Below are 27,745 nucleotides of genomic sequence, written 5' to 3' on the forward strand. Positions count from 1 at the left end.
GGAGTAAGCCGGAGAAATAAGGACATTGGTGAAGGAAGTAAACTTTGAGCAAAGCTTTGGAAGATAGGTGGGTTTGTTAATAGAAAGCTTTTTGTGGCTAGGAGTGAGGAAAAACCCAATATGAAGACAAGTAGACAGAGAGAAATGCAAGAGATGTTTTTAGGCAAATATGACTAGGTTAGTCTATCTATAAGGTTCTTTTAGATAAAAGATATGGTATGAGATAAAAGTTGGGAAGACAGTCTGGGACCAGATTGTAAAAGGCTTGATATTGTTACCCTAAGAAGTTTGGATGTTTTATGCAGTGGGGATGCCATTGAAGCTTTTAAAATATGAAAATGATGGAATTGGAAAAATAGGAAAAATGATGCAGTTGTCCCTCAGCATTCATGAGGGTAAGAGGCATGGGGCCCCTGCAAATATGAAAGATCATGATTAACTGGGCCCCACCCTAACCCTGTATTTTTAATAATTTTTATCATATATTTTTAAACTACAAAACAAGTGAAACAATACTCTGCACCCATAAAAAAGTTTCAGTTTCTATGCAGGAGAGATTACTATCTTACATACTATGCAGTCTTCTCAGCTGCTAATGTAGCTGCAGCAACTGCTTCATGGATTTCCTTCTCCTATGAAAAGTGAAAGATACAAAGATCACTGTGAAAGAAAATCCCATAACTTAGTCTGGATGGTAGAAGCAAGGAGGAGCCATTCCTCAAGAGAGTCTGAAGCCCATAGTTCTGTAGTGCACTGAAACTTTTAACAGAATTTAACTGTTTATAATAAATTCATGTATCTATACTTATGGTTGTGAATTATAAAATAGATTAATAACATGTATTTATGCATTTGCGACTTACTAAGTGTTTTAGTTTTCTTTACACATGTGCATTGTCTATGATTTTCCACAGTATTCTGTAAATCTCCCAAAATTCCCATTTAATTATCAATGGCCTATTCGTGAATAACCAAAACTGCAAATGTGAAACCCATGAATGTCAAGGGATAACTAACTGTAGGTTTTTAAGAAAGATTAGTCTGGTTGCAGTATACAGGATAGATGGAATCAAAGAGAAACTAATGTGAAGGATACCAGTTTCTAGGCCTTTATAAAGGTCTTTAAGCTTTTTAATAAGTTAACTAGGAAGAGCCTCATCTTAGTGGATAATCATTTGGGAGGGATTGGTAGGTTAGTGGTAATACCTCTGTTTACAGTTTAAGGCCACTCTGTAAGGCTTTCTTTGGTTTAGTAATATCTTTACTTACATGTTAATTCTGACATCTAAGAAGAAATGCTGGGTGTAGTATTTCAAACTCATGGGAAACAGAGTTCATTCCCCTTCCCCCATTTTAAATGTTCCAAAGACAGAAATAGAGGACTATGTGCTATAGTATAAGATACAAAGTAACTACTTAGTGTTTCCTGTGGATTTTGAGTATTTAGTTTGGCGCTCCCAAAACTTCAGCTTAGAGAGAATTTTATTTTTTTTAGGAGTAGCATGAAAAGAATTATATGTCGTTTTTCTGACCAGTTAGAAAGGGGCGGAGGGAATGGGACTTGAGGCAGAAGGGGAGGAGGAGCAAGTGTTTAGGGAATTATGTAGGTAAAATTAATTATAAGTGCCTATAATTGATAGAATTATTACCACAGGTGCTCTGTATGAAACTACATCTTAAAGAATGGTATCATTGCTATGAAGGTATTGGAAATGTAAGATAGCCTTGCAGAAAGGTGTACTACAGAAATAACTAATGGCTTTCTGTCTCTTTGCATAGTCTTATTAATATTCTGAGCTATTTTTTTACTTTTCAGTTGTCTAAGAAGTCCTCAGAGGATGATGTTTGGTGACTACAGAATTTCTAGCATTATCTCTTTCATTTCCATCATTAGCCTTCCTTGCAGGACTCTATTATAGAATGATATATCAATATACTTTATAAATTATAACTAATTGCATAGATTTTTACATTAAAATTATTAATCTCTGTACTTTTAATAATATCTTGAAATATAAGTTTACAATGTGAGTTTTCCTCAACAGCTAAAATCCTTGGGATATCTCTGTGGACTTGTGTCAGAAAATGGACCCAATTCAGAGGATCTTAATAGGACAGTTGATCTTTTGGCAGGTTTGGGAGCTGAACGGCCAGAAACAGGTACTTGTGGAAATGTATCTATAGAGGAGTACATTGAAAACTAATAAAAAATGATTAAGAGCCAGTTTTGAGACATAATCTGTCATGTTAAATCTAATTGCTGAAAGCATACTTTGAAGCAGTGCAAGAAGTTTTTCTTTTCAGCTTACTGCATAGGTTTAAAAATTACTGTTACATTATCATTAACAATATTATGAGAGAACGTGGAGTGATTTTTTTTAGTTGTTTTGGAGCCACATCAACTGCTGTGAATCTTTTACATCCTGTATATAAATTTTAAATACTTTAATGTCATTACCCTTTTTTTCTGAAATACAGATAAGCTATCCCTAATACATCATTGAACAACTCATATAATTGTGTTATAATCCAAGGATTAGGTACCATTATGTTTTAGAGGGAGTTTTTTTTAGTAGCTGGCAGGGTATTGTTTAGCACTTCATGCCACAATGCAATAAAAGTACCTAGTAACCTAAAATTTGCTCTATCTTATGGTACTTAATTCTCAGAAATAACATTATATTTCCCTTAATTGTAATTTAGTAAGCATGCCATCCTGGAATAGAGGGCCAACTTTCAAGTCAGGAGGACTACAGGGATTAAGTCCTACCTGTGATATCTCTTTGTAACTGTGGGCAAGTTACTTCTTAGTGCTCTAGGCAGTTCTCTGAGACTGCTAATTACAGATAAGTTGCTGATTTGCATTTGGTGCAGGGAGTTTCTACACACAAAGTTACATACATATAGTGATGAAACCACAGATCATCAAATCTTTGCATTCCCTTCATTCTCTCCCTTATCCCACCACCCCCACTCACCCAAAGCTACCTCAAGTCCTTTAGAAAGGAAAACATATTATTTTAATAGGATCTGGTCTAATACTATTAATAGTAGCAGTCAAATACTTAAGTTTTGTACTTTGCATTGATAATCAGTAAACATGTTAGGTATCAGCAAGTATAGCTAATAATTAAGATATCTATTGTACATTATCTAATGACAGGACGAAATTTTGCCCTGATTGGGAAAACATGTGTATGTAATTGTCCCATATACTTAGCTACTTTTAAGATACTAGAGTTATTATAATACTGTTAAGCATCCTGAATCAGATCGTTATTGTATTGCTGGAAATACAGCACCACGTGAATGACTTAGATTGTATCTTTAATATTTTAATTGGAAGTGAGTATCAGTAACATTATACTTCAGTTTTCAGTGTGCTGCTAAAATATTCCTTGAAATTGCTATAGTATCATTAAGTTATCTGGTTAAAATTGATGCCTTAATTTAGCTCCTAGTTTTAAGGCTATCTGAAACCTGAAGGATTTTAAGTTTCGTTTCCTCATTGCTTAGTTTGGGGTAAACATAGATGCAGATGGACATAAATACTGAAGATGAGTAAGTGGTTGTTTCTTTTTGTTTAAGCCAAAACTGCACAGAGTCCATATAAGAAACTCAAGGAGGCCTTGTCATCGGTAGAAGCTTTTGAGAAACATTACTTAGTAAGTATTAGATGTGTGTAAATCTTTGTGATGGAGAGAAGTAATCTCTCAGAGCACTAATATATACCTACAGAGGTGTGTGATGTGGCATTTGAATTATAGATGATTAAGTGATCAACAGCTGCTTCGTGGTGCCCTAAAGAGTTGGGAAGAAAACACATGGATTGTTCATATGTCTTTTCATAAGTATCTAAGATGCCATGATCTCCCTAGACACAGCTCTAAACATTTTTAACTGCATTAAATATATTTGCACATGGCATAGATTGGTAATAGTGTGAATAGATGCTATGTGACTTTGCATACTAAAATGAAATAATTTGGCCCTAATAAAAATTATTATAAATTAATGAAAAACACTGTGGCATTTTTGCTGGAATTTCTTATAGTGATGTTACCTAAAGAAGAGACTTAGGCTGGTTAGGCATATAGACCAACTTTTAGCATAGCTAAACTCTTAGCATAACTTTTTCAGGATATTTTATATGAGTTAATCCATGTGGTTATTGAGAATATGATCTCTAGGGCAGCTAGGTGGCGCAGTGGATAGAGTGCCGGCCCTGAAGACAGGAGGATCTGAGTTCAAATCTGGCCTCAAACCAAATACTTGACACTTACTAGCTGTTTGACCCTGGGCAAGTCACTTAACCCCAATTGCCTAAAACCAAAAAAAGAGAGAGAGAGAGAGAGAATATGATCTCCTTTTTACTGTTTTGAAATTTTCTCTTAAATTAAAAAAGTCTGATTAAATTATGAGTAAATTCATATGCATAAAATGGCAAGAAAACCCAAAATCATTTTTAGTTTTGTTTCTTTGGCAACTCAGCAGTTTACATAAAAATGTAAATTTTTTTCTTATTCCTATTGAGCAGTGACAACTATAAAAGAAAATCACTGAGAATCCCATTACACAAAGTAGTACAACTTAAAGGAATACATATGTAGAAACCTTTATAAAAATATGAAGTGCTATGTATATGTAAAATAGTGGGGCATCTAGATGACACAGTGGATAGAGCACTGGCCCTGAAGTCAGGAGGACCTGAGTTCAAATGTGGACTCAGATGAAACACTTGACACTAGCTGTGTGACCCTAGGCAAGTCACTTAACCCCAATTGCCTAAAAAAAAAAAATTTAAAAAAAAAAAGAAACATAATAAATGTAAAATAGCAAAACAATTTAAATAATTGTGGGTTGTTTCTTTTTTTGCCTTTTACACAGGATCTATCTCATGCTACCATTGAAATGTATACAAGTATTGGAAGAATTCGATCAGCCAAGCTCGTTGGAAAAGATTTGGCAGAGTTTTATATGTAATTCATTTTTATCCTTTTTTCCCCCCATTTTTGACAGTACTTGGGCATATACGATCATACATAATGTTGTATAAATATGTTTGTAAATTTATTCACAGTTTAGGATTTTTTAACGACACCACACTAGGCAAAAAAAGTCATATAAAAAATGTGGTCTCACAGTTGGCAATCCAAAGTATTGTGTGGAAGTGAAATTGATACATGTTATAAGTAGATGGTCAGTTTTCAAGTCAGGAAAACTACAGGATTTAAGTGTGGAAAGGTTGCAGGCTTAAGATGCAAAATATTTAGCATAAGACTTAGTATGAAAATAATTTAACAATCTTTTATTTTTTAAAAAAAAAGTTGTTTTATTAACTTATCCATTTAATGTTCTTTGAAGAAAGAGGATTGTTGTAATAAACTGTAAAATTTCCTTCTTTTTTTTTTTCCTCAGTACCATTTTGACCATAGAACAGGAATTGGGGTAGTTTATGTAAACCTCTGGTCCTCATAACCTTAAGCAACCTTAACTTCTCTTTGAGGTTCTTACTTAGAAAAACATATGATCACTTATAATTGTGGTTCCTGTAAAGTACTGCTTAGAAAGAAAAAATATATCAAGACTGGAAGCCTTTTATATTCCTGAAAGAGCAAGAGATAAGTATGTTATTTCAGGTTTGGGGGCTAAGTACTTTTGATTCTTGAGCAGAAGAACCAGGGTAGTACTGTAGCTTTCCTTCAGAGTTTAGAAGTATATTGAACTACCAATGAAGAGGATATAGGAGGAGAAGAAAAGAAAGAAATATGTGCAAAGCAACACAAAGAGATTAGAAAGTGAGTTGAGTCTCCCAGTCATCTTGCAAGTAGCTATTGTTTTGGCTTATTTTTTAATATTTACCTTTTTTTATTGATACCCTTTGGTTTTATATTGCCTCCATTTCCATCCCTCCCTTCCATATCTAGTGATCCAGCCATTTTAACAAAGACTAAAAAAGAGCAAAACAGCATTTAGCAAAATAACCAACACATCATCCATTTCTGACAAAATACACAATACTTCACACCCATAGTCTTCCACTTATGCAAAAAAGAGAGAGGTTACTTACTTTCATTTTATTTAACCCCATGTTTGCATTTTCCCTCTTTTCCTTCCACAGAGTCCTCCTCTGATCTTATGGGGTAGACATGACTCTGGGTTCTCAAAGGTTCTACCAGACGAGGGTTAACTGATGGGTCTTGCTAAGCTAGAAAGGTTTCAGCTGCGGTCCTGAGACAGATTCAGTTTGGTGTCTGTGGTCCAACTTACTACAAAGAAGCTCATCACCCCCTAGCTGATCAATTATTTCGTCATGGCGACTCTTGAGCCAAGCAAAAGAAATGCAAATGGCTCTCAGTCTTATGCATTTCCATCCCACTTCCATGGTAACCATGGTAGAATGACTGAAAAGAAAGCAAAGGGTGCTGGGAGCTAAGAATCTCATGGTTTCTAGACAGTCTATAAACATTCACTTATCAATGAATACTTTAAACGTAAGATTTTTTTGTCCAGTGATTACCCTATTCATTATTCAAAAGAATTGAAATATATCACCATTAAGATTTTTATGGTGACTGGAAGACAAGAAAGTTGCAGCTAAATGGAAAAATGTTTCACAGTTTCTCCTTGAGGAAAGAAGCAGAGGAGTTTGCAGAGGGGGGTTCATAATGTATCCAGTAAAAAACATCATTTCATGGGATGCCTAGTAAACTTGCTTTGCAGCATTCACAATCAACATAGGCAAAAAAAGACCCCCACAAACATGACTGCAGCTTATGTCCTAACAATCTATCTCAGAGGATAAAGTGGAAAATGCTACAAAGAATTGTTAATAACGTTCTACAAAACAAGGCACAGTATACTTTAATACTTGGTGACTCAGTGGCCATAGGGAAAGACAGTGAAAAGTATGTTGGAAAATATGATTTAAGTTGAAAAATAAAGAGGCAAAGAAAACTGAAATGTAAAAGGCCAAAGGCTTGTAGGCTACTCAAAACCTTTACTTTTTTCAAGACAAGTTGATCATATAGGAAAAACAATTTCTTGGTTTCCTTTAAAATGCCTATTTAGGTAATTTATGCATGCATGAAATACAAGAGTAAATCTGGCATTTATTTTTTAAAAAAATAAAATTTTATTGAGATTTTTTTAAATATCATAATTTCCAGTGTATCTTCGCTACCCACTATCCCCTCAGAGAATACAATTCCTCATAACAATGAATAGAAGAAGAAGAAAAAAACCAATAGAGCAAAACTAACCAGCATATCAAGAAAGCCTTGTAAAATTTCCAGTACAGGTAGATCTTAGTTAAAGTGAGTAATGAATCTCCTGAAAGTTGCATGGCGTATTTTCACCGGGCTAGAACCAATTACCTTATTTGGCATAATTATAACTTCAAATAACTCATTCACCCATTATCTCATATATCTACAAAGAAGCAAGGGAGATGCCATCTGATATCTCTTCTTTTGGGGCTAAACTTAGCTTCATTATAATTTAGCAGAATTCAGTTTCAATTGTTTTGTTCTTGTTATTACTATTTACATTATTATAATCATTGGGTATATTGTTTTCCGGGTTCTTTTTACATCAATTCACATAAATCAGTATATGCTTCTCATTATTCTTAATGTTCGTTATTTCTTCTAGCACATTAATGATATTCCATTACATTCATGAACCATGACTTGTTTGCCATTCTCTAATAGATTGGCATTTACTTCGTTTTCAGTTCTTTGTTGCTACAAAAAGTGCTACTATAAATATTTTCATGTATAGTGTCCCAAATGTTTTAGTGCAATTTTAAGCTGTTAAAGGTTAAAGCTTAGAACTGTACTAAGACATTTGGGACACCTTGTATATAGGGCATTTCTTTTTGTCACTGACCTTCTTGGAATTTAGCTCTAGACTATATATCCCAGAATCAAGTGGTATGGACATTTTAATCCAATACCAAAATCATTTACTTTCAGAGTGTATGTTTCATAACTGGTATGACCAGACTAAAACAGAATTTTAGAGCTAGCAAAATACTAGAAATAATCTAGTCTCCTTTATTTTATGGACAAGGAAACTGAAGCTTAGAAATTTTAACTTTCCCAAGTTAACAAAGTGGTTTGTGTCAGAGCTGGGACTAGGTCCTAGGTCTCCTGACTGTCCTGTCCTGTATTTTGCTGCCTGGATCATGTTACACAGTGAATAAGTAATTAGTAGAGTCAGGAAGAAGTGCCTTTAAAATGTTGTTCAAGAACTTAGCTCCCGTTGAAAGTTCTAGTTAAAAAGGATAAAATATTCCATTCCTACTACAAATAATGAGCATCAATGTACTGGTTCCCTTTCAGGATACTGTTTACATAGCGGATATTGGTACTTAGCACACAGAAAAAGACAAAAGTTAAAGATGATTTGAGAAACTTTGTCAAAATTACCTAGGTTAGGAACATTTTCTCATTATTTGATGCAATTACAAAACTGAGACTTTGCCACTTGCCCAAAACAGCTAGAATGTTACGTACTTTAGCTGAGCCTGTTCTTTGTCCTTTGAAGTTATCGATCACAAAATCTCAATGTTAGAAGTGACCTGAGAGCCTTTCTAGTCCAATTCATAGCCCAAACTAGAATTTCCTGGCGAGTGGTTATCTGGTCTTGTTTTAAAGATCTCCAGTGAGGGGAAACCAACTCACTTTCAAGTCTGCCCATTCTCAACCTTCTATAGAAAGCCCAGTGCTACAGAAAAAGCCAAGAACCACTTCACTTCTGGCACACTTTGTAGAGTTTCACTTTAAATCCAGGTTGGTTTTTGGTTGAGCAATATTTTAAGTTTAAATTAAGACTAGGCATGCTGATACCTGGTATGTGCTGCCTTCTGATTCCTCACCTTTATGTGAAAACATCTGGAAATTGTTCCTTTGGCATTTGGAAACTACTATTTGCTGAACTTTGTCCCCTTGGTTGATATTTTCCCCACCTTCACATGAGGGGTCTATCAGGAATAGTGGAAAGAAGACTGAATTAGAAGTAGAAAAATATGTATTATGAGCCTGGCTCTACCCCTATTTAATTTTAGACAAATAATTTAATTTAAACAATCTGAGCTTTATTTTCCATATCAGTCAGTTGAAGATAAGAAGGCCTTTATTGTCTTATCTATTTCACTGGCTTATTGTGGGATAATGAATGTGAAATTTTTGACAGTTAAAAAATGATTTACACGTGTAAGTTGGATTATTATCATTTTTGAACCCATAATGCCCCAACCTTGGATTCTGGACAAATTAACTGTTTATACATGCTGTACCGCTTCAGTTCAGGGAAGAAGTAAAGACACGGGTGTATATGGAGTGAAAAGGATAGAGGAAGTTCTTAAATTGAGTTTTCAAACTTGTTTTTGCTAAAACTATATTTAAACTTCTTGTCTGCTTGCTTTGCAAGGAGGAAAAAGTCTCCCCAAAAAGCAGAGGTCTACCTTCAAAATGCATTAAAGAATTACGTGGCTGAGGGTTGGGCATTGCCTATCACACATACAAGAAAGCAGTTAGCAGAATGTCAAAAACATCTTGGACAAATTGAAAAGTATCCTTTAATAAAACTAGTTTGTCTATTTCTGTAGTATAAGATTGTATTTATATAATACACATGATGGCTTTCTCTTAAAATAATGATGTACACAGGTACTGAATCAATGCTTTTTGGTGATAATGAGACTAATATCCTTATTATTTTTCTACTGATACTTTTTTGGAGGAAATGCTTTTAAATATATTTATCTTTTATTTGAATTCATGTTTTGTTTTTGTAAAGAATGGGCTCTTGAAATAACTTACCTTTGGCTAGACTTTAATGAATGCCAGAGCATTCAGAAAACAGATTTATACTTTAACACTATTCTTAAAAATAGCTGTGGACTCCTTTTCATTCTCCTTAGCTCTATTTTCAGCTACCTTCAGACAAGCAGCCTTTTAGCCAGTGATAGTCACTTAACAGAAGATGAACGTAAACATTTTTGCCAAGAAATACTCAACTTTGCCAACCAGCAAAAAGAAAGTCCAGGTAAGGCCAGATTAAATTGTAAAATTCAGCTGGTAATGCATTTTAAAATCTTTTAAATGGAAAATTACCTCCTTCAAATGAAAGTTTAATGATTTGTCCCAGCTTCTAAAGAAATTAAGTGGCAGGGATAGAATTTGAAATGAAGTCCTCTGATTTCTAATCTACTGCTATCTCCACTTCACTGCCTCCTTCTGAGTAATATAGTGGAATCCTGCTCTATTTCTTGTTAATTAATGATCTTATTTCTTGAGTCCTGATTTGCGTGATAATTTAACCTGTTGTTTGTTCAGATCTTACTGGGATGAAATTCTGAAAATACCACAGTTTGCTCTGAAATTTTTCTGTTTCTTTTAATGTATGCTTTGTGAAGGGGCCCCCTGAACTTGTTTTCTTGAGTTGCCCTATTTTCTAGAGATGAAGCCTCCTTGAACTACCTTCACAGTGATATTTTGCAACTGAACTCTGTTAAATGCTCAGTGCCAAGTCAGCTACGGTCCTGGCTCCAGCCAGCCTAACCCAGACTGATAAATCATTTGTGCAGCTGAGACCCTTTCAGATAAGCAGAACATCCTTCCTCCATGATCCAGTGTTACTAACCCCTCCTGCTCCTTCTCATTTCCCCTCCCCTACTACTCCCTTCCTTCTCCCTTGTCACTCCCATTTGGGAGGGGATTGCCCTCTACTCGAGACCTCCCCTTTTTCCTGTACCCCATTAATATCCAAGGCATCTTCTGTGGGGCAGGCTTCTTGGTATAAGGAGTTCCCATATGCATGTTCCTTTCTCTTATAATAATTCACATTACTACCTATATCTTGTTTTTTTGTTTTGTGTTTTTTGCGAGGCAGTCAGGGTTAAGTGACTTGCCCAGAGTCGCTCGCTAGTGTCAAGTGTCTGGGGCTGGATTTGAACTCAGATCCTCCTGACTCCAAGGCCAGTGCTCTATTCACTGCACCGCCTACCTGCCCCACTATCAGTATCTTGTGGCATCATGACTTTTGGTTAACAGCTTCAATGAGATAAGCAGAGTTCTTAGTCATTGGTTATATTAGCTATACAGTATAGTCTGTATACTCTTTGTTTAATTATAATTCTCTTGTGAGAATGCGATTTTGTTCTTTGCAGTTGGGTTGAAGTATTTACTAATAAATAGGATAGGAACTGTACTAAGTACTGGGGATACAAAGAAAGGCAAAGACATGTTCTTTTCCTTTAGGAGTTCACATTCTAATGGGGGACACAAACATGTAAGTGACTACATAAATTTATGTTATACACAAAGTTATATACAGAGTAGATGGAAGGTAATCTTAAAGGGAATACACTAGTATTGGGGGGACTGGGAAAGGCCTTGTTCAGGAGGGAATTTTTGAGCTAAGTCTTAAAGGAAGCCAGTATGCAGAGGTGAGGAGTGATAGCATGGCAGGCATGGAGGACTGCCAGTGAAATGACATGGAGATGGAGTGTTGGGTGCAAGGAGCAGCAAAGAAGGCTGTTATTGCTAGATCATAGAGTATGTGGAAGAAAATTTGACATAAGGAGACCAGAAGGATAGGAGGAGGCAAGGTTGTAAAGCGCTTGAAATATAAAATGCCTTTTGAATCCATATAACTGGAATTTTCGTCATGAAATCAGGCAGTCATAAAAATGAGACTCAGTGTTTTAAGTGGGAAAAAGACCATGGAGAAGCAGTTTAGCTTCTTGAAACTTGAGGAACACACATGCAATCATTGCTGAAACCAAGATGGGAGTTTGTTTATGAATAAATTTAAGCGAAGAGGATTAGTTAATCTGTATTTATGTTACATTTGGCAGAGGATAGCTCAGAAGCCATGTTGTCTTCCAAGTATGTGATCTCAAGTAGCTGATACTATACTTCCATTCAGCTTTCAATAATCAATGAGCATTTATTAAGTACTCACTGTCTACCAAGAACTTTGTTAGGTGCTAGGGATACAAAGACAAAAATAATACTTTCCTTCATACATTTTGGAATATGAGGTTGGGTTGGGATCTAAACTTAGTTTATTGAGAGTATCGCTTTGACTTCAGGGTCTCTAGCTTCGACAAAGACTACTTTATCACTGTCTCTAAAAACCACTTTTTTTGATATATAATTTGCAGGTCTCAAAGTAATACTGTCTATGCATTCCTTCGCACAACTAAAACATCTTCACTTTGATCCTTCAAATGCTCTTGTCCACGTGGGAGGAACTTTGTCTATTGAAATTACCTTGTTAAGCCAAATGCCTGTCTCAGTCCAAGTAGAACAGATTGCCATCAGTGTTCACTTCAGCATTGAGAAAAATAGCTACCGTAAGACTGCTGAGTGGCTTACCAAGCACAAGACATCCAATGGCATTATCAGTTTTCCAAATGAGAATTCAAGTGTTCCTTTCTCCAGAAGTAATTCACCTGCCCTGGAATTATATGAGATGTATGAGAGGAGCCCCTCAGATAACTCCTTGAACACGACAGGGATCATTTGTAAAAATGTTCACATGCTACTACGAAGGCAAGAAAGCAGCTCCTCTCTGGAAATTCCTTCAGGTGTGACTCTAGAGGATGGGGCACACATATTAAAATGTAGCAATGTCACTCTGGACCCAGGGGTCAATAAAATAATATTCAAAACTCAGGTATGTTTTAAAATTGGTAAGTTGAATTTAATGCTACTAATACAAGGCTGTTGAGAGGCAGCATGGCCTAATGGAAAAAGTAGCTCACCTTGGGAATTAGGAAGACCTGGATTCAGTCCTGTTCCTGACACAGACTGACTCTTTGGCTCTGGGCAGATTATTTAACTTTTCCATGCCCTAAGTAACTCTCCAGGATTATCCCCGGCAGAGCAGGTGTGGATCTACATTGATAGAAGTAGTTTCCTCATTGAAAGTTCCCTACACTAACACAGATCCAATTCAGAAATAAAGGGCTAATGCTGCTGGCATTTCGGTTTTGTCCTTTTAGATCATACTATTGATAATTGGCATTTATCCTAAAAGATTTGTATTATTTATTAACCAGATTGGAGATTTTGATGACTGTCTTAGTTACCAGTAGTATTGCAATGTAGTGATGTATGTGAGTCAAGAATTATGTGGAGATTATTTGTATGTATGTGCACATAAATTGTGAGTTTTAGAACTGGATTTAAATTTTAAGTTGGAAGGTATTCTAGAGGCCCATTCCTTTCATTTTACAGTTGGGAAAATGTAGATCCAGGGCAATCATTTCATAAGTGTCAGGTGGCAGAGTCTGAATATTGAAAACCATTCCTCCAGCTCTAGCTCTCATATTCTTTCATTGCACCATGCAGCCACTCAGGATTGTCCAGCCCTGCTTTTGCTGTTCCTTAAGAGGTCTTCCAGTTATCCCAAAAATGTTATTAAATTTTTAAAAACAAAATTTAAATTTCTCTTTATTTAATATATGATATAACACTTAGGTGAAATCCAAAAACAGTATGATGTTATATTTTCTAAAAGGGAGAAATCAGTGTTTTGGTAACACAGTTACCAGAAAAACACCCAAATTAGTTGTCAGAGAAACCATTCAGAAATCAATCAGTGAACATTCATTGATCACCTACTACTCACCAGATGTTGTACACACGTATACTCCTATGACTCATGTGTATATAAATTTCCTCTTTTGTGTAGCATATCTTCAATATACATACAATTAGCCAGACTGTCAAAAAGAGAGGAAAAATATTTGTTTATTGAGTCTCAATTTGTTTTCCAATTTTAAAGTACGTCTTGAATGTTTCTGTATACTCTCCTAGAACAAATCCATCATGGATTTTCTTACATTAAAAACATAACTCCTGGAACCTTAAAATCTGAATGCAGAGTAAAATCTGTTCAACTTACCTTAAACCTAGGGGAGTTTTCAGGCACCACGGAGCATTAGAGTTGGAGTCAGAATACTGGGGTTCCAGTTTTGGATCAGCATTTATTAGTCATGTGCTCATATCCATCATTTAATCTTTTAAGCTAATGAGCCTCAATTTCTTAAACTGTAAAAGGAATTAAAATAATACCCCTACTTTACAGAGTTGTTTTGAAGAATGTATTTTATGAACTAAAAAGCACTATCTAAATGCTTGCCTGCATAAGTGCTCTTGTTTAAGAGGGCAAATAGGCTGATAAAGGGGCTAATATCCAAAAATTCTGGCTGTGCCACTTGATACCTATGTGACCTTGGGAAGGTCATTTAACCTCTTTGGTACTCAGCTTCCTCGTCTGTAAAGTAGGAGAGTTGGACTCTGGTACCTTAGAGCTCTAAATCTATGATCCAGTGATTATTCGAGAAAATAGAATTTGCCTGTAGAAGAGAAGATTTTGCATGGAACATAATTGCTTTCAAGCATTTGGAAGGCTGTCACATGGGAGAAGGATTATTCTTATTCTACTTGATCCCAAAGGACAGAATCACAAGTAATGAGAAGTTGCAGAGGGACAGATTGAGGCTCTATATAAGGAAAAACATCCTAATGTTCCAGAATATATAGGCTGCCTCAGTAAGTTCCCTCTGCTTTCAAGTCCTTTAAGAATAAGCTACATGACTACTTAAGAGGTACATTATCCAGAGATTCTTGTTCAGGAATGGGTTGGACTAGACGACTTCTGGGCCACCTTCCAACTCAGAATCTGTATGTGTATATGTGTACATATATGTATTTGTGAATGCATGCACACACACACACACACACACACACACACACACACACATAAATTATAAAGATCATAATTTAGAAATTATTACAGCTTCTCAAGTCATGCATCATTTCTATTTTAGGCTAAAGAACCTGGAACATATACTCTCAGGCAGATGTGCACCTCAGTAGGCCAAGTGCAATTTGTTCTTCCTCATATTTACCCCATAGTACAGTATGATGTCTACTCTCAGGACCCTCAACTAAAAGTGGAACCATTGACTGGTAAGAATACTTAGATATCTAATCATTTTTAGTATGGAGATGAAGTGAAAGAAGGGGGGAAAGATTATAGAATAAGCCTAAAAATTGTTTGTTTTGATCTTCAGAGTTTCCTGGTTTTTTTCTTTTGCCTCTGCTTTTGACAGTATAGCTGAGCAGTTTGAAGCATAGGCTGACCAGAAAACCTAATGTCTTTCCTATCTTGCTGAACTGCATTTCCTATAAATGTCAATGATTGATAAAAACTGTATCTGTGTATGTGTGCATGATATACATGCAGGTATAATTACTTGCCTACATGTTGATATGCCTATTATAGCCAAAGACAGTAAACAAATTTGTGGATTCTACTTCTTTACAGTGAAAATGCTTAAATTATTTCCTTATCTCTGTTAGTGATTGTGTTGTAGATATAGCTGGAGCTCTTTAATTGAAATGTACATATAGGTGTATCTATAATTGAACGAGTTGTATCAACTCACTTAATAAATATTTAAGCGAAAAAAGAGAAGTTATTTGCTTATTTGTTCATTGTCCTTCCCTGTACATTTATTGACATTTGACTGGTCTTTGGTGATAGATGGATACATGGATGGATGGATGGATGGATGGATGGATGGATGGATGGATGGATGGATAGATGTATATATATGCATATGTTTATATGTATACACATATATAGCTATGTATGCACACATATATACATATAAAAACTTGACTAAGAAGTTTGCTTAATTCAGAGTTAGTAACACCAACTAATGAAAAATTAGAAAAGTTTTTAATTTTAAAAAGCTAAAATGTCGTGGAAATGTAATCAGTTCTCATGAATGGATGGGCCATTTGTTCAGATTAGAATGGGAACTGTAATGTTTACTTCTGTGATCTCATCCATGTGATAACATTTCCTTCAGTGATACAAATTGTAATCCATCAATACTTTTTCATCCTATGACATCCCATAAATCCTCCAAAGGGATTACACACAAAATACCGGTAACCTTCTATGTCATGTCATTGTGTGTTTATTATTGCCATGTTCAAGCTATTTATTTCTCATCTTCTGTATAACCAAACCATCTCCCTTTGTGGTCCTAATTTATATTGCTCCTTAAATATGATTTGTCATTGGTAAGATGCTATGACGTGTTCCTGCCATACATCTCTCAGTTGCCCTTTGAATAATACACTATTTTTATTCTTTGGAGATTGTGGCATTCCATAATTTGTAGCAGTATCATTTATATGATGTCATACAGATATCATTGAAAAAGTATTGATGTTAAAAAGATGTGACATTGTTTCAGAAAGTTTGGTATCATTAACAACACTGTATATACAGCTTGCCAATGCAATTCAGCCTGTTTTGGGGAGGCTTTTTTTTTTTAAACCATTTAAAGGGATCCATTTGGACTCTATGCTGGACAATTCTAATTGACAGTGAAAAACACCATGGCAAAGGTGTTTCCCTCTTTTATGCCTTATTTGGTATATTAATACAGACAATTTTCACTTTATATAAATTCACATTATACAAATTTGACTTTACATAAAGAAATCTGCTTTCCAAAAAAAAGAAATGTTAACTTTACTATACAATACTGTGTTCTCTCTGCTCCTGCCCCTCAGCTCTATGTTCCATGTCCTTCCACCCCCCTGTCCCCATCAATAAAAAGAAAAATCCTCTTAAAAAAAAAAAAGAAGAAAAGAAAACCTCTAAGTGAAAGTAGAACAACAGGAAGCTTGTGAGCTCAGTTTGAGACCATCAGCATTGAGGGAGAACACCTTTTCCCCATTCATCCACACTTGGGTACTATGTGTCTGTCCTTTGCCCCGCCTGTCATCTATCCTGTCTTGTCTTTGTCTGTGTCCAGACCCCACATGTCTGCCCCTCACATTTTCTTCCTCTTAGTTCAAGTCAGGCCCTCAGGTGTTCTTCCTCCTGCTCTGACTTCTTTGTCCCCAGGTCCCACGTGTCCTTGAACCATGTGCCAGCTCCATGCGTCCACATGTGCCCAAAGCCCCCTTTTTGCCTCCCTCCCTCCCTTGCCCATGTCCTCTAGCATATTCACATTACATAAAAATCACTTTATATAGAGGCCTGTGGAACTGCCCACTTATGTAAAACAAGAACTGCCTGTAATTATGAGAGCTTTCAAACAAAGTTCCCACTATTGTTTTTGTCAAATAGTGAGTTCTTATCCCAGAAGCTGGGGTCTTTGGGTTTATCAAACAGTAGATTACTATAGTCATTGACCACTGTGTCTTGTGTACCTAACTAGTGCCTCTTTCTTAGCTAGTTTCTTAGCTAGTACTAAGTAGTTTTGATGATTGCTGCTTTATAATACAATTTAAGATCTGGAACGGCTAGGCCACCTTCCTTAGCATTTCTTTTCGTTAGTTCCCTTGATATTCTGGGCCTTCTGTTCTTCCAAATGAATCTTGGTATTAGATTTTCTAGCTCTATAACATAATTTTTTGGTAGTTTGATTGGTATAGAACTGAATAAGTAAATTAATCTAGGTAGAATTGTCATTATATTAGCTCGGCCTACCCGTGAGCAGCTGATGTTTTTCCATCGGTGAGATGCTTATTTATATTCATTGACTGCCATCTTCTTCCTTTCTCCCTTTCACAGAGATCTTGAGGGCAGGGGGATTATGTGAATAAATGTATTGCTACTTATGAAATTAATACTTGCTAATTTGCTTATGTTTTAATCTAGAAATAAAACTAGGTGTTATTTTTCTCTTCAGATCTGTTTTGCATAAAAGCTAGTATAGCAAATAATCAGCATTGTTATCCAGCATATACTCTTTCATAGAAATCTCATTTTAAACACATGGCCTTTAGGGACAGATTAAAGTCAAACCAATATAATAATTGGATTTTGTTTTGTGTTTTTTTTCCTTTCCAGACAGCCTTTTAGCTGGTATTCCTCAAAAAGTCAAATTTACTGTCACTACTGGCTATTATACAATAAAAAATGGGGACAGTCTACAGCTTAGTAATGCAGATGCTATGCTTATTCTGTTCCATGCAGAAAATAGAGCAATAATCTATTCTAACACCAGAGGTAAGCATTGAACAGCCACAACATAGACCAGCATGATGTAGTGAAAGTACAGTATTTCCACTTGCACAACTATATTCTAGTTGTTAGTTGAGATGTAATATTATTTTATCTTCTCATTCCCATCAAATGATTATGAATTAAGATCTTGTACTGCAGAATTTATAAGATAGATACATTCCATACACAGGAAAGGTACGGCATTTTTTTTTTTGCTTAGATAACACCAAAAAATACATATGAAAGGAGTTACAAAATCAGCCTTTATAGCCAGTGCTATCTGTGGACATAGGCTTACAAAGTAAATGTACTGAAAAGATCTCTAGTTATTATATACTTTAAAGGGAATTGATGGGGAGAAGAAGAAAGGCATTAATTTGCTGTTTGCTGATAGCGTATAATTATGTTGGAGCAGAACGGTGGTTGAAATAGGAAATCACTGCAAGTGCTGCTCAAGGGCTAAGTGGGCACCTTAAAAATTCTTTCCTACATGCCACGTTTCCTTATTAAAGTTGGGAAAACTAATAATGCCCTTTTATGATTATGTAGCACCTTTAGACTTCACAATCTCTCAGACATTCTCATTTGGTTCTCTTGACTCTATCATGGCATGATGGAAACTGATGCCTGAGACAGGGAGGTGATGTGCTCCCCATTTCATGGCTAATTTCTTGTCCGTGCCATCTGTTTGTTTTTTTAAGTGGTGTTTGCCTTTTGGCTGTCTCATCCTCCTACCTCCATTTGCAGTTTTCCCTTAATCCTCCTATGTAGACTTGGCCTCCCCTAATAATAGAGGTTATCATGAACATGACTTTGTATCCCTATTGCATTGTCTAATAATATGAAAAAGAAAAAATGAAGGCAGAGGAATAATTCTGAAACTGCATTTTGTGTCATTTTTAGAAAAATCTTCAGAAGCATCACTCATGATTCAGTCCTCAGAGAAGGTCACCAGTGTCAGTTTGCCGATGGCTCCTGCATACCACATGATTGAGTTTGAATTGGAGGTTCTTTCTTTACCTTCTGCTCCAACAACTTCAGGGGAAAGTGACAAGCTAGGGAATAAAGACCCTCATAGGAAAAATAAAGAGAAACAGAAAGCTGGTAACTGCATGGTTACTCTAGACCAAAAAGTAAGATGTGGGGTGGGTTTTTTTTTATCATTTTCTTTTATATTTAAACATGTTACAATCTTGAAAGTATTAGAAATGAAAATGATAGTAATTTCTGCTTAACATTCCCATTAAGCAGTTAAATTGCTTAAGTACCCAAAATCTGAAAGACTACTTCAACAGAAGTCAAAGATATAGAGGATTTATTAATTCCATCAACATCGAATGAGTTTTTCCACTTATTTCTGTTACTCTCCAGCCTTTGGTTAAGGGGCTACATGAAAGCCCACTTACAAAGAAAAAAAAAAGACAAAATGAGCACAGATTTAGGGATGGAAGCAGTTCTACAAGAAGAATAACAGTTACATAGGATTCTGGGGGGTTTGGTTAGGGACGCAATTGATGCCTATCTGGCACTATCACTTTCAAGTAATTTTCATGACAGTGACCTTGCTAGTTAGTATATTAAAATGACAGGCCGATACTACCTGGTATGTTCTGATTTTGTCTACTGAAAATTCAAAGTTGGTGAGAGAATTTACATCAGCACATAATTTTTCCTTGCTACTTATTAGTAACTTTTTGATCAAGCACATTTGATCACTGACTCAGGAGTCAGACAACTTAGGTTCAAATCTGGCCTCTGACACTACCTGTATGACCTTAGGCAAGTCACTTAACCTCCCTGGGCCTCAATTTCTTCATCAGTAAAATGAGAGGGTTAGATTAGATAATGGCCTCTGAGGTCTCTTCCAGCCTTAGATATATGATCTTGTGTAATTCCTGAAATTGTGAATGATGTTTGATTTAATGTAGAGTCTTCTTAACAAAGTCCAAGTTTGAAGTTTCTAGATCTGAATACATGCCAGATATCATCAATGAGTTCAGCCTGTAAATTAGTGGTAATTGTTAGGGTGTACATATACGTTTTTTTTCTTTCAGTTAGCCCTTTTCTAGGGTATAGTTTTTGTTCTAGAATTGCCCATATTCATATAAATATGCTATTTTCAGGCAGTGGTTCTTTGGAGCAATGCCAACACTGAACAGCAAAACAATAGAAGAAAAAGTTAAGAATTATGATTTTTTTAAAAATATGCATTTTACATACTGTTACATTGCATACATATATAATTATCTCAGACCAAATGTAGTCAGCTGAATAATTTTCTCCCTGAATAGATTTCTATTACTTCAAGGAAATGTGGCTAAAGGAGATCTTCCCCTTTTTCATATCTCTTAGACCTCACCTTCACTTCGAAAAATAAGGTTTGAGCTTACATATGTAGTCTGTTTGCCCCAAGATTCCAAAATAATTGGTAGGTTCAGTCAGTGTGGCTGTTTGGTGTCACGTCGACTCAACAGTTGGATGACAAACTAATTTTCAGATTGATTTGGTGTGCTTTGGACCCAGCCTAACAGAATGATTTCTGATTGTCATCTGCTGCTTATTTTTTAAAAATTTATTTTTGTATTATGTATTCATAAGCAGTGGTTGCTAATAGGCTGCTGTATTCACCTAATAGTAGTAGCAGCAAGGTTCCTTTCTTTGGCCATACATAAACATAAGTCTCTAGCCATGGTTACTCTATCCACTGGTGATGACAAAAATAAATATTTTCCACAAACCCAAGTATCAACAACCACTAATCCATATTTTTGTGTAATGGTAGGAGACCTTGCTGCTACTTGGTGATGACAACAGATTCTCATTGGTGACACTTAAAGACTGTTTTGGCAAATTTCATTATGTATTTTACTTGTATATGAATCTGACTGTGGGCTCCTTTTTTGGTGGCTTTGTTTGCTTGATTTTATCCATCATTCAGAAGGATGATATTTGCAGTCATGAAAAATAAGTGGGGTTGGAGAATAGGGGTGGTGTTTTTTAAAGTCACATGAGTACCATGAATGTAATTTTTTCCCCTTTTAGGTGTCTATTGATTGTCCATGGTCAATTTACTCCACTATTATTGCATTAACATTCAATATACCTTTTAAGGCCACCCATTCTTTGCTGTCAGCCGGAAAACGGTAATTAAATATTAATGATTTATTTCTTTTCCCAAAATGTCTGAAGTGGAGACACTGTTTTTCCAGGCATAACTGTAGGGAAGAGGGAGGGGAGGAATGGGGCCTTCTTTTTCTTTTTTTCAAATGACCATAGATAAAAGAAGAACAACTTTATAGAATCTTAATCATCTTTGAAATTGTTGAGGAAGATACCAGAGGATATTAGGTTTCATTATGTGTGTAGGAAGTGATTTGGAAAGTAGTTCTTAGCCAGTATTTTTGTTTATTTCAAAAGGTATTTTGGCTTCTTTGCATTTTAAGTTCAACAGTTGCTTGAAAGCTTTTAGTATAGATGTTTTTCATTCACAAAATCCTTTCGTTTTACCTTGTTTCTTGAGGAAAAAAATAACTAAATTCCAAAGTAAAATAAAACTTCCATGAAATCTGAAACAAAAAATCATAGGCTCAGAGATTTAGAAGTAAAAGGTACCTCAGAGGTCATCTGGTCCAATCCCCCTTTCCTTCCCCCCCCCAAATGAGGAAACTGAGGCTCACAAAGGTAAAGTAACTCATTCATGGTAGTAAGTAATTAAACCAGGGGTTTGAATCTGTACCCCGATTCTCAATTCTTTCTTCTACTCCAGCCTTTACCAACATGGCCACCATCTTCTGGACACATTCATTTTTAAATGTCTTTCTTAAAACGTGGTGCTCAGAACTGAACATCATAATATTCTAGATGTGTCAAATGTTTATTTCAGGCAAAATTCCATCATTCAGTTTTTAATTCCAAACAATCACCTTATATTTGTCATACTTCTGTACTTTTTTTGTTCATGTTTTGGAAAAGTAGTAATGATAGGTGTTTCTAGTTCCAAAAAACTCAGGTAAGAGTAATGAACTGTTTAAAAAAAAAAAAAAGATATCACATTTCTGTGTGCTCTTCCTGAAAGATTTTATGAACTGAATCAACTGAGGCTGTTAAAACCATGCCTTATCAGCTAATGAAGAGGTCCCAGATCTCTCCAGCTGACACACAGATTATCTAAAAATCAGGACTTTGCATCTTGTGTTACATGAGAGGACCAAAAATTTTTTCTCAAATGTAAAATCTGTCAAATAAGGCCAACCTATTAACATTTTCTTGTGGTTTTTTTTTTTAGCCTTTGTAATACAAATGTGAATGATAGGTGCTCACATCTGTGCAATGTGTGAAGGCCACATTATGTTCTTTTTAGGCCCAGATGTGTACTTTGATTTTACATGAAAAAAAATAAACTACACATACCTAGTTACTTGTAGGAACCTGAATTAGAGGATCATTTTTTTGCTCCATGGTGAACCCTATTATGCTCATTTGAATTAGAGCTTAAAGGACCCTGAAGGCCAGAAGGGTGGAGTGATTTGTCTAAGGTGTCACACAATTAGTGTAAAGCCACAGTTCAGATCCAGGTCTTCTAACTTCAAACTGAATGTTCCTTCTGTTACATCAAGTTACTTCTCATGAAATAGAAACTTTTTTTAAAAATCATCTTCAAAGACTAGAGAACTAAGTTGTTAATTCCATAGAATAGACCTTGATACTAACCGTTCTAAAAGAAATACTGAAATTTTTCTGTACTCTTACTTACCTTTCATAGTTCTTGCTTATTATATATAATTGCCATCACCCTACCTTTCTAGCCTTTTCCCATATTATTGCCCTCCATATACTCTATCCTCCATTCCAACCTAAAATGGGCTACTCTCTGTCTCCTGTTTTTGTTCAAGTCATTCTCTTTGCCTGTAATGCCCTCTCTCCCTGTCTTCACCTTTCGAATTCTTATTCTTCCTCTAAACCCAAATCAAATGCAGCCACCTCCCAGAAGTCTTCCCTAATCTGCAAGTTGAAAATTACTTTCTTTCACAGACCTCATGTGAGCACTTTGTCTTATAACCCTCTCATTGTAAATATTATGGATTATAGCTAGCTATGTGGTTATTTTAGCCCATGATATGTACTATAAGCTCTTTGAGGTCAGCACTAGGTTTTAGCTAAACCGTTTATCTCTGCCTAGTGCCTAACAGAGTGCTCTGTAATAAATGTTTTGTTCATTTTGAAATTAAATTGAAATCTGAGTTCCTCAGTGAATCCTTAAAATTTGAAGAGATTCTACTTCTGTTTTCCTTCCAATATAGTTCATTGGAATACTTATTAACACTGACTTGTGAGGTTTGGCATGATAATACAAATTGAGTTGGTGTGATGGAAGAAGCAGGGAGATGGGGAGAATATTTCATGTTCTGTTTTAGAAGACATCAGAATAGCTTGTTTAGAAAAATTGGCTCTTACTGGCATAGTTCTATATTAGGAATCAACAAAATAAATGCATATAGGGCTGAATTATATTTTTTTCACCATTGCTATCTTACCTCAGAGCATTTTGTAAATCCTATATAAATATGACATGTTGTTATTACTTGATTCTTAGATTAGTTCCTTTTAGCGAGACAGAAGGAAAATTATTAAACTATGTGGAAATTTTAATTTTCCTTTTTGTTCATTTTTTTTTTCTTTTCTGTTTCAGGAAATATATTCAAGTTTGTGTCCAGAATTTGTCAGAACTTGGCTTCCAGCTGTCAGATAGTAACCTTATAGATACTGGTAATAGCCCAGAGCTGCAACTAGTTCCATTAAACGCTAAGTGCCAGCAGGTAAAATTTTTCTCAAACTCTGCTTTTCTTTCTCAGCCAAATAACCGGGGTGAAGCTGAAGCTTGTAAAGTGTAGGGTCTAAGTTTGCAATGTTACACAACTTTGGAAAAGTCATTCATTTAGCCTCTCTTTTTCCTTATCTCTAAACTAAGAACATTACTGCTTTTATTACCTACCTTACAAAACTGTTTTAGGGAAAATGCTTTGTCAGTTGTAAAGTACTAACTACATCAGCATGAGCCACTAGTCTTCTCCTTCTGTGGTGCCCTTGATTAGTAAAGTGCTAGACCGTGAGAGGCATTCTGTGAATGTTTGTTCACTTTGAAATAACACAAAGAAAGAAAAAATCTTATTAGTGAGTAATTAAATAGTCAAACTTGCTTTAGTTCCCTGAATTTTATCTAACATGCTGTAGCTGCATATAGTTGTAGTTCATTTTGTTCCCTTTCTGTGGATATACTGTGGACATAGGGAGAAGAGGAAAATCATTACCTAGATCTCCTGATATCAGTTTATATTTATTTGTACTTGAATACTATCTACATGAGTACTCTCATTATATGTTATATTTTGGAATGCCTTTTCTCTCTAGCTTGAAAGGGCTGGAGTTAAGAGTAGCTGATTATATGAAAAGTGAGGATTCACATATGACAATAGTTCAGTCAAAGAAACTTGTGTTTGTCCACACTGCCTGGCTGCATTTAACCTTGCTTCTGCTGATCTTTTTCTGTGTTTTTAGAGTATACTTGGTATTTGTTTGGTGGGGAAACTGAAAAGCTTTTTATGTCTTTTTTTATAAATATATCTTTTTAGCATTTTGAAAAGCTTCTCCCTAAGTTATTTCTGAACATCAGAACTTTGTAGTTTTACCCTCTTACCTTTAATTGTGGCTTTATGCAAAGCTATTGCACAGTCCCTAAATTAAGTTCTACTTATTTTTTTTAACTTGATGTTGCATATCAAATAATTGGCATAAATGTAAGCATATACTTTGTGGACATTTTTTTAAAGTCAACTTTGTTAGAATGATCATTTTTACCCTATTGTGGAAGTGTATGGTGGGCTGCCACACTTTGTTAAATTATTTTATTGTATTTTGTGATCCCTTCTGCTTTGTAGCTTACGGAATCATAAAAAATTAAACCATTTTTTACCAGTTTGTGCAGTATTCTGCACAGCCAGGCAGGAGGATGCAAAGGAAGTGGTGGGTGATGCAGAACCAAATAACAGCATATACATATAGGTATGTCATAAAAGAAGGCCTTAGTTTAAAACAACAAAAACAAAAACCATAATGTTGCCTATGAATAAAACAAGTGTTTAATTTAAACTGGAATGGCTAATTTTGTTATATATGAAACTTTCAAAATTGTTCATAAAAAATTATCACTTTTTTTCAGCACATCTACAGCAAGCAATCAGTGTTCTTTGTGTGGGAGCTAATGTGGACAAAGGAACTTCCACCTTCTATGCATTGTCACTTTTCACTTGATTTTTATCCAGCTTCTGAAGACCGGTCCATTTCCTTAAAACCGTATAGTTATGAGTTCCAAGTGGAAAATTTTTTTGTAGGTATTATATTGATATGTACTTTACAGTGTTTTAAAGAAGATTTTGGGAAGGGATAATATTTTAAAATATATGGAAAAGAAATTACTTTTTCAAAAGTATTCTGGTTAGAGTATAAATTCCTTAAGCTGTATACATTCTATATGCTGTCCGCCTGTAATATACAAGCTTTATTCAGAAAGTACTATAAGACAAGTGATGGTTATTCATGTTAACTTGGAATATATTATCATTGACTTTAATTTCCAGACACTTTTCCTATAATACATCTAAATACTATATAGTAATAGTTCAAACAATTAATCTTGGTTAGCTTCTGTTTATGTCAGTTTATTAAAATGTATTTTAAAACAGCCTTTACTGCTTCTTTAAAGAACTCAAATACTTATTTCTTTTTTAAATAAAATTTATCGATAGATATCTTTTCTTTTTACATCACCTAAATTTTCCTCTGTCTCTCTTCCCAGAGATCCATGTAACAAAGAATGTTTTTTAAAAGAAAGAGGAAGAAGAGAAAAAGTCAGCATAATCAATCAATACATTGAAAAAAATAAGAAACATTATGTTATTGTCCGTACTCATAGACCTTCCCACCTCTGCAAAGGATTGAATAAATAATTTTTTCATATAAATATTGCAGACTCTTTTTTAGCTTAAGTTGTGTAATTCCAGAAAGAGCTTTAAAATCATGAAGATATTTTTTAATTATTATGTTAAAAATCCAGGCTCTATTTAAAATATTTGCAAATGAGGGGCAAGCTAGGTGGCACAGTGGATAGAGCACCAGTCCTGGAGTTAGGAGGACCTGAGTTCAAATGCAGCCTCAGACTCATGATACTTACTAGCTGTGTGACCTTAGGCAAGTCACTTAACCCCGATTGCCTCACCAAAAAAAATTTTGTTTTGCAAATGTTATTTTATCAAGTCATTTACTCATAAATGACTTAGGGCTGAACTTGTAGTTGGTGGCCAAAATAATATTAAGGTTATTCATGATGCTTTTCTCCCTAAAAGAGATATTTAATAGGTTGACTGATTAAGTATTATATCAGAATGCATACATATATACACTCATATGTATGTATATGTAATATGTGTGTGTGTATATTATATATATATTATATATATATTATATATAATATATATATATATACACACACACACACACACACACACACATATTTATGTTTATAGACACAAACTTGAACATATTTCCTGAAACAGAAAAGGAAAAAAAATGAACACAAAGGAAAATTGAAATTTACACAAAGTTTAAGAACTTTAAATGTATTTCTTATCTTGCTCAAAGGAACTAATCTAAGGATCAATAATGACATGTCATATTCATATAGGATTTACAAAATGTTCTAAGGTAAGACAGCAGTGACCAAAAGAGATGAAATTGAGCTCTGTATGCATTCATTTTGTTTATTCCTAATGTAGATCTATACCAGTAAGAGCCAACTTTTCTAAACAGTTCATATACATACATACATACATACATATCTACACACACACAGAGTCCATGATAGCTTAATTTTTTACCTTATCTTCCAGTTGCCAAATAGTATGTTTTAATGTGAGAGTTAGTTGTATAAATGTTACCATTACCAGATTTTCCTCTTCCCTCCCAAGCTTCTTTCTCTCGCTTCCTTCCTGAAAAGCCAACTTAATATTAGCTAATGAGTGAACTTAAAATATTGGTAGTCATTCTTCAAGCAGAAAAATGCTTCAGAAACAGTAAAACTTGCTTGAGTTGCTGCAGCAGGTGAGCATCCATATGTATATCAAGCAGAAAGTGGTATTGGAGAATTTTGAGTATGATTCACAACTTTAGTCTCAACAGATACCATTTAGGTAATCCCACAAGCTAGTAAGTATTAAGTAGTAAAATCAGTTTGATGAGAAAATAGCAATTTAGCTGTATTCTCTTAATTTGTTAATTTTAGGATCAGAGCTTCCTAGTCTGTGCTTATTCTGGCTTTATCTCTAATAGTGCTTTGAGAGCTTCACAGCATCCAAGCTTTCTTTTCTTTCTCTTTAATTAGAAAGCATAAATTAGCTTCCAGATAACTTCCTAATAGGTTATCAAAGAGAGCATATTAATTACTTCCTTGCCATTCTTATCTCTGAATGTTCTTGACTTTTATTACCTTTCTTACATCTTATTTTTCATATAAATTTTTCTTTCCTACACAGTCTACCTGTATGTGCTTATTTCTAGGCAGCGAAAAATCCCTATCATCATTGTCCTTTGTGTCCATATATATTCAAAACACTGTCTAAATCCATGTAAAAAG

The 27,745-nt window shown here is 35.0% G+C and overlaps 1 protein-coding gene across 5 annotated transcripts in view; it reads left to right on the top strand.

Moving 5' to 3' along the window:
• Nucleotides 1–27,745, top strand: part of TRAPPC10 (trafficking protein particle complex subunit 10) — a 105,022-nt gene that overhangs the window by 60,099 nt on the left and 17,178 nt on the right. For 3 of the 5 annotated variants that reach the window (XM_020995897.2, XM_020995898.2, XM_020995899.2), the window contains exons 9-20: nt 2,046–2,160; nt 3,589–3,665; nt 4,888–4,979; nt 9,436–9,576; nt 9,941–10,053; nt 12,176–12,690; nt 14,852–14,993; nt 17,905–18,063; nt 18,964–19,193; nt 21,103–21,203; nt 23,750–23,876; nt 25,277–25,444. In XM_020995897.2, the coding sequence (XP_020851556.1) occupies nt 2,046–2,160; nt 3,589–3,665; nt 4,888–4,979; nt 9,436–9,576; nt 9,941–10,053; nt 12,176–12,690; nt 14,852–14,993; nt 17,905–18,063; nt 18,964–19,193; nt 21,103–21,203; nt 23,750–23,876; nt 25,277–25,444 (1,980 nt within the window). Of the gene's footprint in view, nt 1–2,045; nt 2,161–3,588; nt 3,666–4,887; nt 4,980–9,435; nt 9,577–9,940; nt 10,054–12,175; nt 12,691–14,851; nt 14,994–17,904; nt 18,064–18,963; nt 19,194–21,102; nt 21,204–23,749; nt 23,877–25,276; nt 25,445–25,912; nt 26,078–27,745 lie in introns of those variants that run through there. The other 2 variants (XM_020995901.2, XM_078146534.1) reach the window with 2 other exon arrangements.

This window comes from Phascolarctos cinereus, unplaced genomic scaffold (genome assembly GCF_003287225.1).
Source record: "Phascolarctos cinereus isolate Bilbo 61053 unplaced genomic scaffold, phaCin_HiC Scaffold_726;HRSCAF=1367, whole genome shotgun sequence".
Taxonomy (NCBI): domain Eukaryota; kingdom Metazoa; phylum Chordata; class Mammalia; order Diprotodontia; family Phascolarctidae; genus Phascolarctos; species Phascolarctos cinereus.